This window comes from Dinoponera quadriceps, unplaced genomic scaffold (genome assembly GCF_001313825.1).
Source record: "Dinoponera quadriceps isolate SergipeBrazil2010 unplaced genomic scaffold, ASM131382v1 scaffold115, whole genome shotgun sequence".
Taxonomy (NCBI): Eukaryota; Metazoa; Arthropoda; class Insecta; order Hymenoptera; family Formicidae; genus Dinoponera; species Dinoponera quadriceps.
In genome coordinates, this window is record NW_014554511.1 from 523550 (window position 1) to 535903 (window position 12354).

Sequence of the window (12354 nt, forward strand, 5' to 3'; positions counted from 1 at the left end):
AATATTCATTCAATAACGTATTCAGTAATGATATGATCTATAAATCCAACTGACTACCGTGACGCGTGTCCCGAAGAAACGGCTCGCAAGCGGGCAGGCGTTCAGACGTTTAACTGCGACAATCCAATGAACGCAAAATTGATATTCTCGTCAGACAGACGAGCTGCAGATGACCACCGTTCCGCAAAAATCGTCCGAAATCTATTGGCGAACTGTTTGGTACAATCTTCGCTCGTCAACGCCCTATATCCAAAAGTTTCATTTGCATTTATATTGAGAAAAATAATCTAGAGTACAAAGGAAAAGATTTTGTGTGAATGTTAACGTGACAATGAACAAATCAAATTTATTTTGATATTAAAAGGAATATCTTAATTTGGTTCATAGGAGAACTAAGAATTCTCTTTTCTTCGATGAAAACACGTTTGATCTGTTCATTATCGCGTCAATTCAATATTTTTCTCCTTCGTGAAGGTCACAAATTTTATGTTGCAAATAAAGAAAATAAATAGGGTTTCTTAACTTATTGTCCAATATTTTAAGAATTGATTTTTGAGATCATTTTATAAAGAAATAAGCACATACATTCATATATATGAACTCTCCTTCGTAAAATAACCTTAAAAATCAACTTCTAAAACGTTGGAGTCCCAAGAAACACCCTGTATATTCATTTATTTGCTTCCGCATCGCGAACGGGAATATTGCTACCTTAATTCCGCCTACAATCTCACTGGTCTCCTCTGTTGGGTGTTATACTCTATTGCAAGCTTATGCAAGTCCACTTCGAAGTTGTTGGACTGCCTTAGTTCCGTCTGCGCGGAGAGGTCTCTCTTTCGACGGCCCAACATCATCGGTATCATCATCGCCATTGTCGCTGGCAACATGCCTATCATCGGCACAATAATTATGAGCAATTTAGCAATGATTAATTTCAACATCGCTTGTTGAGCCAAATTGGCTTGGATTACAGAAGTCGCCTGATCGATATATATTTGAAGTTATTTTCTTTCTAATGGCATTACCTGCTCCAACGGCTGCTAGAACGGCCGAGCTCGACGATTGGCCGCTCAATGTGTTCCTGATCGGTCTCTTCTTCAGGATGTTCGCTTCGGTTGTCAGTCTTTGCATCTCGTATTCTTTGCGACTCTGCTCGACGCTCTTGAACGTCTTTTCGACTTCCAATAGACCCCCGTGAGACGTCGTCGTATTTGTGCCGTTGATCGATGGCAACACCGTCAATCTAACCTAGGTAAACGATTTTCCATAAAGCGGCCGATAATGATAAATTTCCTCTGATAAATTTCGGAGAATCGTCGCCAATTTAAGAGAAAGGAGAAGAAGACAATCAGAAGGCTTTCTACTGAACGTTAAATGACATTGCACTTAATTAATACCCGATATCCTATTTATGGGTCGCTTCTTTTTTATCGAATAAAATAATTTGAACAGTGAATACTTAGAAAAAAAAAAAAAATTATTTTCCTCTTTATAGCCTGATTTTTTGTTAAATTTTTGTTTTCAGTCAAAATTTGTTAATCTTAAAAATTTGAAAAATAACACTAATTTGAGATCTCCGGAAAATAGATTGATCCTTTAATTGAGAAATTTTATAGAATAATAACGGCTTTTGGTGAATTAATAAGAAGAAGCGATGAAATCAGCAATAAATTGAAATCGATCGAATTCGATACTTTGGAAAATAAAATTGTACGTTTCTTTGATCATTTAGCCTAACCTGTCGCTTCGAAGTCATCACGGGTATCGCGGGATCCGGCTCCTCTCTGTCCCCTTTGACCCTCGTCGTGTTAATCTTTCTGAATAAATCTGGGTTTATCGTGTCGATCTTGATCGACCTTTGCCTCGACTTGGCGTATCCTCGGTTCGTCGACAAAAGGACCCATTGGCCGTCGCCGCTCGCCGGGTGACTCGCCGGATGATTGTTTACATACTGATAGTGCGAGAAGTTAGGTCTTTCGGTGATCAGAGTAGGTCGCAGATCGGCAGGTCGGTCTTGGTCGAACGGTCTGGACGGATACTCGTGCCAGTCGTTGCCGTTCTCCGGCTGGACCTTCTCCGGGTACCTGTCGACGAACTGGTACGGTGGTTTGGAGGTTTGCGGTCTCGACCAGGTGCTGGGGAAATTCGCCGGTCTGTCGTCGGTAATAATGTCGGGACTGTTGGGACGATGAGGATCATATTTGTTCCACGGTCTCTCCGGCGGCCACTTTTGAGTAGACGCGGATAACGCGTCCGATTGGTAAGGAGGACGGGAGGTCGGCTTTTGCCATGGTTTTTCATTGTTGTCCGACCAGTTGGGCTTTGGCTTGTCGTACCTAGGATTCGATCGAGCGCATTTTTTCAAGACTGATTTTTCGCGGAGAAGAACCTATTTCGGAATTGTCCCCACAACCTCTTATGGTAAAAAGAAAATTACTCACCACGGTTTGTTGTTTTCATAAGTGGGTCTGATGGAATAGTCGCTGGCCCATGGTTTCGGTTTATCCCACAACGGCTTTATCTCCGGCCAAGGTCGCTGTGTACTGCCTGGATTGGCCTGCCACTTGGAAATTTTGCTTTTAGACCAGGGGATTGCCTCCAACGTCACCCAACCGTTCCTGTCCTCGTAAGTGTTTGTACCGTAGTACTTGTTTCTCTTTAGCGTATCGTTCAATGCCTCGGCCAGCTAAATCAACAGGAATGAGAATTCATCGATTCATTTATAACACAATGATTTGTTAACATCGATAAATATACAGTTCCTTACCGCGTCCTCCGCCGAAGTAGCGTTCGCATTCTGATCGAGTTTCTCATCTTGCTCATGATTGGTGGTAGCTTCGGTGGTCGTTTCATCGTCGATCTCGAGTACGAGCGTCTCCGTGGTCGGGATTTTGTAAGGATATTTAAAATCCTTCTCGGTGGTGCTCTTGATTTTGTTCGCGTACTCCTCGAGGAACTTGTTGAGCACATCCGGATTGAAAGTTGAGGTCTCGACGAAGGAATTCCTCCGGTGATATTGGTCGCTCGAAATCTCCTTGATCATCCTCTCGTCCTCTTCGTCCTGATGTTCGTTCCTCATGTTATTGTACAACGGGTTCGGCGTGATCGCTATTGGATCCTGAAGAATCCTCAGGTTATCGGCCTTCGTTTTGAACATCTCGGATACGTTCGTCCGCACAAAGTATTTGGTGCTGCACTGCGAATCCGCCAACATTGAGATCGTAAGGAGCAAGTATATCGCTCCCCTCGACGCCATCTGAAATAGGAAAAGCTTCATTTCGCATCTCGAATCGCGCGACTCTTCTTCCGCTGACTGCCGTTTTTGCAAAAATCAGAATTGTAAGATGTAAAAGATTATCCTAAGAGAGGAACATCGCGAATAACATATTTGTACAAATAATATAAAAGCGAGGGATGGAAATCACGAGCGAAATCAATTTCGTCGCTCCGGCTTCTCGAGAGAGCTTTCAAAGTCACAATTTCACCGAGACCACTATTATCCGCCGCCGTCTCGAAGAATATCCCGCACAATCGTCTTATATCGCGACTCGTCGTCCTACTCTCGCGCGATAAGTGTCGAAGGAGGACAACTGTAATAATCAGCACACAACGCGCTGCGCTGTCTACCGCACTGACCGTGTTGAGATATCAGTCGTCCGCGTTGTGGCACCTTTAATTACATGGACAATGAAGCCCGTATGTGGCCTCCAGGAGAGAAAGAAAAACCCGTTATAGGCTCGCAATGTGTGACTGCCCACAACGACGACGACACCACGACGTCTACAACAACAACAATAACACAGAGCCAGCAACGGAAGTGCCGACTCCTCAAGGTCCGAGATGGCTCTGTTGCCAAGACGTTGCCCTCGTTTGCTTTTAATCTAGATCCCCACTTCGTCGGTATTTGGTCCATTTTGCATCTTCCTCCGATCCGTTCTTCCCTCCGTTCTTCTTGGTCACCTGGAGAACGAGCGCCACATTGTCTCTCTTACTCTCCCCGAGCCGTCCCGCTCGCTCGCGAATACGCGCGTCTCTATTTCTCCTTCCCTTGCTCCGATCCTCCACACAGCGAGCTTCCTCCTCTTTCTCTTTCCTCTTGGATAGCGATCGTTTTTGGAACACAATAGACACAATAGGAGGCGAGGTCGATCGATTGATGATCGATGGGATCGATCCTCGGCTGAATGATGTCTATATTTTTGCGCGAGGCACTGTACGGGACCATTGAGGATAGCGGTTTCTTCGGCTTTTCCTAACGATCACCTCGCGGCGATTATCGTCTTCGTTTCATCGTGTTCGATGGCGCGTTTGAAATTTGTCGAAATCGAGCAGATCTCCGAATGTCTTTCTGATAAAATCCGATTTCCGTCAAGGACGGTATCGAGTTCGCGAATAATCCGAAAATTGGGTCGGAATTGGCGTGGGGGATATTTCGCCAGCCGAACGCATACTCTCTTTCCGGACTGTTATTAACGCGATCCCGCGCGTTCAAAACAATCGATACGAGAATTATTTATAATGCGCTTTCTCATTTATCAGCATCTCTAATCAGGCACACTTACGCTTAGCAAAAATCCAGTCGGCACTCCCGTCTACTAATGTGCGAAAAAGTTAACGAAACAGCCGTTTTCAACTACCTCTTCTCTCGCGGTTTAATCGCCAGGATTGTTCCTGCTGCAATTGCCACAAATCACGGCAATCGCACGCTTCAGAGATTGGAAAAGTTGCAGAACGTTGGAGCTCGCCGAGAAAGTCGAAGTGGCGCGAATTTGATTGCCGATCGATCGCGTCTTCTTCCTCCTCCTTGTCCTCTTCCCGTCACCGTCGTTAATTGTACCCGAGTCGAAATTTTGATGCCACCTTGACGCTCTTAAGGATAGTTCACGCCTAATTTGACAGCCTATAGACTAATAAAAACCTACTTTGGCGATCAACTTTTCTCTTGAAAATTCCATACTGAGAGAAATAATTTCTAAAGAATAAAATTATTTATTCAGTGGGTACATATTTATTTAAATCTTTCTTCTTCTCTCTCTAAATTTACTTATCTTGAAGACATTTTTTTATCTGTGATACAGGTAGATTCTGGCCTAAATCATTTTACTGAAGTATAGTTTAGACTTTTGTCTTTCGTCAGAAAATAATTTCACTTGGCCACCTCCCATTACTCCCTGCGACGGTAGGTGGAGAATAACCTTGTAAAACGCACACTTTTCAATTCATTGCCTCATCTTTTTAATTAATTAATCAAAAATAAAACATTTTAAAAACAATGGTATTGTTGCCTTTCAAAAGTTCAAATCATCCAGAATGACGATTTTCGACGATTATAATATTATTCACCAGATAGGTGATAGCCAGGTATCACTCAAGGTAAATGTTTCGACTATTTTCCGGGGAAAACAGCTGGTTGGAAAATTTTAATTTCAGGTTTTTTGAATTTCTTGATATATTATTAGTTCCCACCGAAAATAAATATTTTTTTATTTCTTAAAAGTTTCTTCTCTCGGTGTGTAGATTTAATATTGACTTGAATCTATTTTGACGATAAAACAGCGAAAACGGAAATTCAGAATGCCATTAGGATTAAAGTAAAAGTAAATTATTAAAAAGCTTGCTATATATATCATAGCTCTCACGTTATATCGTTGAATTAAAAATTCAATATAGGACCAAGAGTTTGAGTTATTTTGTCATCTATTCTCGATCAATCAGTTCGTATCGATGCTTCATCATGGCGCAGAAACGAGGAAAACGAAGAAACAGACCTAGACCGTTCGTCACGCGCTAATTGCTCGGTGCATGCTCGTGACAATCAGCCCGGGTGACGACAAGATGTCGCTTCTTCCTCTGTCCTTACCGCGCTCGCGTACCTTTGGCGGGTGACAGTGTCGTTTGAGCGGATTTTACCTTTTGTCAAAATGCTACTTTCACCGTTTAAGACGCGGCGGAACTGAACCGCGGGACGACCACGACGACGTGCGTGCTCTCTCTTTTCTGGGCTAGGCGCGGCCTTAGAAAAGTTTCGGTTGCGCGGAAGAGAAGAGGGAGAAAGAAAAATTGAGTATAGTAAGTTGCAAGTGTTCTGGCCCTTCTTTTACCTGAAATGTGGCTTTCTTATTTTAGTCATAGTCAACGAATTATATAACTATTATATTTTTATTCAAGCTGTGTATTCATCTCGTGATCTAGAGATCATTGTAACATAATTCGTTGTAGAAATTGAGAAAAGAAGATTATATTCAAATTATTTTTAAATCTGAAGCAGTATACAATCTTTATATGGAGTACATGAATTAAACAAAACACAATATCTAATTAGATAACAGGATGATAATCTGAACATCATAATCTGAGCAGATAACACGAGTAATGTTGAGACGCATCGTCGTAATCCTCAAGTGGAATTTTAATTACAGAATTTATCGATACTCTTGCATGTTTATGCTAATTTAATTGTTTTATACTGGTAATTTTATATCGTCGTAATTTTATTTCGACGTATTAACAAGGCACACGGGAAATGGAGTTTCTGGCCGAATAGTCGCACAATTAAGGACACGCCGATCCGTGCGCAAAGGACGAAGAAAGCCACGGTTGCTTTTCATGCTCGGTAAATCGCCGATTTGGCCTTCTTCAACGTAGATGATCGCCTAGTATCGACAAACAAACGCAGAATCAGTCGTTTACCGATTTTTGCGCTTTCGCGGCCCAGAAACCTCGGGTCGTTCTTTTCTTTTTTCTTTTTTTCATCTTGCCCCTTCCTCCCCAGCCTCCTTCCCTCCTTCCATCCCTCCCTTCCCTGCCCCGTGTCGATGATTCTTACTCGTGACGCGAGCGCGCGCACGGAGTGAAACGCATCTTAACAGTTTCCGTTTTACGAGCAGCTTCCGATTCTTCTGCCAGATTTTCACCGATCTCAGATTTTTTGTCAGGTGCCGACCCAGAAACAGGCACGATTTCTTTTCTTGCTTATGTCCGGAGACAGAAATGCGCTACCGCCGATTTCCATAGTTCCACGGTGGCACTCACTGTAAACGCTGACCGTCTCGTCAGTAGAGATAGACGTTGCGCTCCGAAACAAAATTAACAAGCCACTTGCGCATCAAGCGTATCTGGACCCTGAATTTTATTACTGGCATGTTTAACGGATTCACACGAGAATGCTAAGTTCGGAAGTACGAAAATGTCATTGATGCCGTCGAATCGAACATTTCTCTGATAACGGATTGTCATTAGAACAAAAGCGTCATACGAAAAGAATCCTGCAATCACAAATTCAACAATTATACATGTATTTTCTCAAACATATATACAATTGCAACATATATTACATAGAATACATGTAATTGAAATTATATTACAAATTTCGTGCAAAATTTCGTCATATAATTTCGTAAATGTTTTCCTATGTGGGTTCGTATGAACTTTCAGCTGCAAACCCGGTTGAGACAGTTGATTGACTGAGTAGAAACCTCCTCTTACAGAAATCTGTCTGTTCCAATCAAGACATTTTACCCATGTCCCAGGTAACGGAAAATTCAGTCGCACCAACGATATTGTTTCTTCCGCGCAGTGCGGTGCGTCAGGATTTTTCACTTCCGCGATCCTGTTTGGATTTGGGTCAGGCTAGACATAGCTAACCGCAAAAACGACTATGCTGAAAACAAGAAGAATATTTGCGAATACAGTGAACGTCCACTTTCATTGTCGGTCATACCAGAGGGAGAGTCGCATACGAAATGACGAAAAGAAGGGGTGAAAAGGGTATCTAGCCTAGTTTCGAGGAAATTATCTCTGGGGAGATCGGATAACGCTGTTGATACAATTTGTCTCTTGCGAAGAAACGAAATGGAAGAATAACATCCAGACGGAGAAACGTCTCGTCACGATGAGGTTCTCTCGATTCTGATTTTGTGAAGCCGATCAGATGGACGTTCGAGGAGAACGCGCGGCTTGAGAAGAATGGAGAATGTTTCTCTTGCCGTGAAATCCATAAATTCCGAAACAACATCGTGGAGCATATAGAACATATCGAAATGACCTCACCTCACGCGAAACAGGGTCAGACTCTCACCGCTCGGCGATAAAACTTGACTTAGAAAGTCTTTTCACCCCTTCCGCTCATTACTCGTATTCCGCAGCAAGGAACGTCTCCCGTCTCACTTATGCAATTTGTTCCGTTTTTCGTCGTCGTCGTCGACGTTTGAATAGTCTCTGAGGTCCGTTTACATTAACAGCCGTTACTTAAAATTTGTCGTACGTGAATTTTTCTCTTGAGCCGCCATTACAAACATAGTTTTACGCGTAATATCTTTTGTACATATAACGAAGTTAAGGATACATCCAGCATATGTGTATTAAGCAACGATTATCAACATGAGCCCGAATCCCTGATTTTTCTTTACGAAGGTCGATGATTGTGCGTGGAAAAAAATGTTATATCAATGGAATTTTCGCTACATCTTTTCGAGTTTATGTAACTCCCTGTTTCCTATATTTTTACAATTTTTTGTTCCTCTCATTATGTCGGAACCGTTTACGCTTCGGCGCGACACGCAACGGCGGGACTGCTCGAACTAAATGGCGCGCGCCACGTCTTGCCGTCAACAATTGGAGTATGGACGGTGATTAAGACGTGAAAATTACTCCCTTGTTCACGCTTTTTAGAAAACGTCACTCGTCGTTCCGCGAGTTCAAGTCGCGGCAGATGCTTCAGTTGCGGATTCCTCGCGACGGGAACAGCTGTCCTCAACAGCTGCTCGTCGCCGTTGTCGCTGGGAATAGATTGCTCGCTCAACCGAACGCAAAACATGCGATTATTACGTAAACTCTTCTTTCCGCGTCGCTTCTTCTTACTGCATCTCTTAATTGTCGATGTCGCATGCGCGAACAACATCAAGGACATGACAGACGAGAAGATCTCGCGCGAAACTTCTTTCCCAAGAGGTCAATACGCCGTTCATGAGACGACAATGTTGTCGACGACGAAGTCAGCCGCTGCCGGCGAACGGAAGTTTACGTCGCCGATCGTCATGAAAAATCTTCTGCGGAACGCTTCCGGCGTCTTTCGGCCGAGCGTGCATTTAGGCGAAATCGAACAACCGTCTAACGCCATCCGGATGAATCCCTTCAACAGCGTGCATCAGCTGAGGTTTGAAAATAACGTTCAGCTGAATTCACGACGCGAACACTTCCAAGATGTTCTCCAGGACATGTATCAAGGTGTCTCCAGTGCAGTAGTAGACGAAGCGACGCGACCGAGCAAAATTAAGTTCCAAGATAATGGTAAGTAAGGTATTACGCATTGTCCTGAAAAAAGAACCTGCCCAAAGAATGCGAGAGTTTTCTACAATAAATCCGGAATTTGAGACAGTTTTCCCGGACGCGTGTAAAATTGTTTCAAAAAGTTATAACATTCGTGCAACTGTGTACTGAAAAAATTATGTTATTCTGAAAAAGCTAAATTTCTGAACAATTATATATGCTTTCAATATTTCGAGGAAGCTGTATCTTAGGATATATTGTCTTTGTATCGGAAATTCGGAATGGAACTTTCCATTCCACTTGATCAGAGCGTTCATTAATCCTTAGATGACCAACAAGTCATTACGGATTACCCCGGATTGTCGTTCAATGCGAAGCACGTACTCGTCGATCCAACCTTCTTTCAAAACGCCGAGAAACCGATGCAGCAAGACACATCGGCGATTTTCGGGAAAACAATGGCTGGTACCTCCCACCTCGATACTTCACGATCACCATACGTCATCGGTGATCAGAATGTTTATCAGCCGGCGCCGCAGGAAACCACGTATGAGATAATAAAACAGCCGGAGAACGGTATTCTGTTTCTTCAACAAGAGGAGTCTACATATACTAGGAAGCGCAAATTCCCTTACCAGTTTTATCAACCGAGCAGCGAGTATCACGAGGTGAAATATGCAGAGGTGCCGCAGCATTCGATAGAGGCTTATCCACATATGAGAAAGTGGGTCTCTAATGCGCTCGACGTATTTACTGTAATAGGTCTTCATTCTTGCGCCACGTTATTCATCAGAAAAATTCATGTTAAACATCTAATTTGTAAACTGCACCAGTCTCATTCGACAAAGGAATTCATCCTATAATAAATACATATTTCACGCGATTTCATATTAGTCACTCCATGAATAATTGCGCTCAATATATAACTGTATATTGCTCTCTAAATTCCTTGAAGTGAAATTTCACCTGAAAAGTGGAGTGACAGTCGAATTCGGGTGATTTTTTGTTCTATAAAGTATCTTCTCCATTCTGAATAGTCAAATGAATATTTTTACTCGAATCTAATATTTTCCATCGTTTTATGGGAATAAATTCATCCTAATCGATTGAAACATTTACCTTTGCGAATATTTTCAATATCGCTTCGGGTTTTATATATATTTTTAGTGAGATTTTGCTGAAAAAAATTTAGAGCGTAATATAACTATATATTCTAGAAAATCTTAACACACTTATGATCGATTCCTTCTTCATATATACGAAACGAAAATATTTGGTTCGCAGACTGTCGGCCTGGAAGAAAATCGTTCGCCTGATCGGCACCTTTTTGCCGTTGGGTCTGCTGTTGGCGACATTGACACCCAACGTCGTGCGAATCAACGACACGACGTGAGTTCTTCTCTCTTCTTTATATAATTAAGAGTTACGCTATAGTCTGTTTGGCGATATTTTTAATCAAGGATCAATTCCACCACAGGCAGCCGAACATCGTCCTCTCGAAACTGCGGGCCGCCGACCTACCGGTCGAGCACAAACGAACGGGCCGTCTGCTTGACGACCAATCGACCACGTGCGAAAATCGAACGATCTGCGAACTGATCTTGGCCGGCAGCGAGCCAGAGTCCAACATCTTGCAGAACATCCTGTGGAATTTAGCCACTAGGTGATTCACTCTTTCAAACTTTTCCTAATTCCTTGTCTCAATATGTCTTATAAGGCCGCTCTTTTGTGCCAAATTAACCTTAGTAGAACTTCACCAGAAAGTAGTAAAATTATAACTAGTTGCCAGATAGTAATATGATGGCAGTTTTGTTTTTTTCATAGAAAATATACTCTCAATTTTTATTTGCTATCTTATTTTTAAATGTTAATGGCCGGCATAGGAGCTAGATTATATATTTTAGAATAATCATATATTCTAAAATTTGCTAGGCAACGGTTAGATCACAAAATCGATTCTATATTTCTGTGAATAATCAGCCAATAACGAGAACTAATAACAAGCTACAAAATTTAATCTAGCCTATACTAGTATTTCATTCAAATCAACGAGATACATTTTTACTCATTAAGCGATGCTTTTAATCGAGGGTCACTTTAATATTTTCTGTATGCAATTTTAGCACGTGAAAAGTAGATTTTATTGTTGTTTCGGAATTACGTTATAAATTCTCAGTTTGTTTCTTCTCGCTATTAGGTTATCTTATATAATGAAATGCATTACTTTAGCAGGATCTCGAATGACGTTGCAACGAAGAATGGTCTTGATGAAGTGTTCGACGCTGTTAAGAAGAAAGACTGCACAACGATCACTTGTTAATGACCATCCAGGAAGATATCAACTCATCATACATGCGATCTTCTTTGTCTCCATTGGCATATCACGGCTTTCTCGATTTGAGGAACCATAACGATACATAAAGATAATGTTTTTAGAAAAGAAATTAAACACCTAGCTGTAATTATAAGATATGTAATCTGAAAATAATGATAAATATAAATATCACATTGACGTTAATGATGAAAATATTACCTTTTTTCTCATTTGTTTATTCCGACAATGAAATAGTGCGTGTGCGATCGACGGACGTCCATCTCATGTCGATTCATACTTGCGCAGCGCTCGAAAGAAAAAGAAAGGAGAAAATAACGCGCGAGGGAACATGAAACTAAATTTTTAGAATGAAACCCGCCGCGGTAGGTAGGTTATTCGAAAATTCGTCTTATCCATGCATTCGTGCCAACCTCGTCGTCGCAAGTGAAAGTAGTCACAGAGTACAAGTAGGCCAACAGTTTATTCTATGGCAGTGTAGCGGGCCGAGAATTTATGGATGCATACAGGCTCTCGGATAGTGGCCGACCAATTATCGCCACGTACGCCACCATTGATAATAATTACCGGGACCGCAATAAGATGCAATTTTTAATGAACAAAGTGCCGGCAAAGTTGAAATGGATAATTTTATCGCTAAATGTGATAACATGCTCTCTCTCTCTTTCTTTTTTTCTGACTCTCTCATTGGTGATGGATATTTTTATATTTCATCAACGTTGTGTAATTTATATTACGTACGTGCGTGAGTTAAC

At 41.9% G+C, this 12354-nt stretch overlaps 2 protein-coding genes across 2 annotated transcripts; one reads left to right on the plus strand and one right to left on the minus strand.

The window, feature by feature from the left end:
• Positions 1-158: 158 nt before the first annotated feature.
• On the minus strand, positions 159-3256 carry LOC106751656. Its single transcript, XM_014632621.1, has 6 exons — positions 2768-3256; positions 2442-2686; positions 1739-2336; positions 1026-1248; positions 712-889; positions 159-243 (listed from the first exon to the last, which is right to left on the minus strand). Exons 1-5 carry the CDS (start codon positions 3254-3256, stop codon positions 723-725), a joined length of 1722 nt encoding a protein of 573 aa, XP_014488107.1. The 3' UTR covers positions 159-243; positions 712-722.
• Positions 3257-8906: 5650 nt separating this feature from the next.
• On the plus strand, positions 8907-11587 carry LOC106751633. The gene is made up of 5 exons (XM_014632596.1): positions 8907-9288; positions 9595-9991; positions 10552-10656; positions 10745-10930; positions 11500-11587. The coding sequence occupies exons 1-5, from the start codon at positions 8907-8909 to the stop codon at positions 11585-11587; spliced, it is 1158 nt and encodes a 385-aa protein (XP_014488082.1).
• The last annotated feature ends 767 nt before the right edge of the window (positions 11588-12354 follow it).

Excerpts from the sequence above, each read along its gene's own strand:
- LOC106751656 (XM_014632621.1), bottom strand. The coding sequence starts at position 3,256 with ATGGCGTCGAGGGGAGCGATATACTTGCTCCTTACGATCTCAATGTTG. Across the intron at positions 2,687-2,767 it reads CTACTTCGGCGGAGGACGCG|CTGGCCGAGGCATTGAACGA; the intron begins GTAAGGAACTGT and ends CTGTTGATTTAG. Across the intron at positions 890-1,025 it reads TCTAGCAGCCGTTGGAGCAG|GCATGTTGCCAGCGACAATG; the intron begins GTAATGCCATTA and ends TGCCGATGATAG.
- LOC106751633 (XM_014632596.1), top strand. The coding sequence starts at position 8,907 with ATGACAGACGAGAAGATCTCGCGCGAAACTTCTTTCCCAAGAGGTCAA. Across the intron at positions 9,289-9,594 it reads AATTAAGTTCCAAGATAATG|ATGACCAACAAGTCATTACG; the intron begins GTAAGTAAGGTA and ends ATTAATCCTTAG. Across the intron at positions 9,992-10,551 it reads GCTTATCCACATATGAGAAA|ACTGTCGGCCTGGAAGAAAA; the intron begins GTGGGTCTCTAA and ends TTTGGTTCGCAG.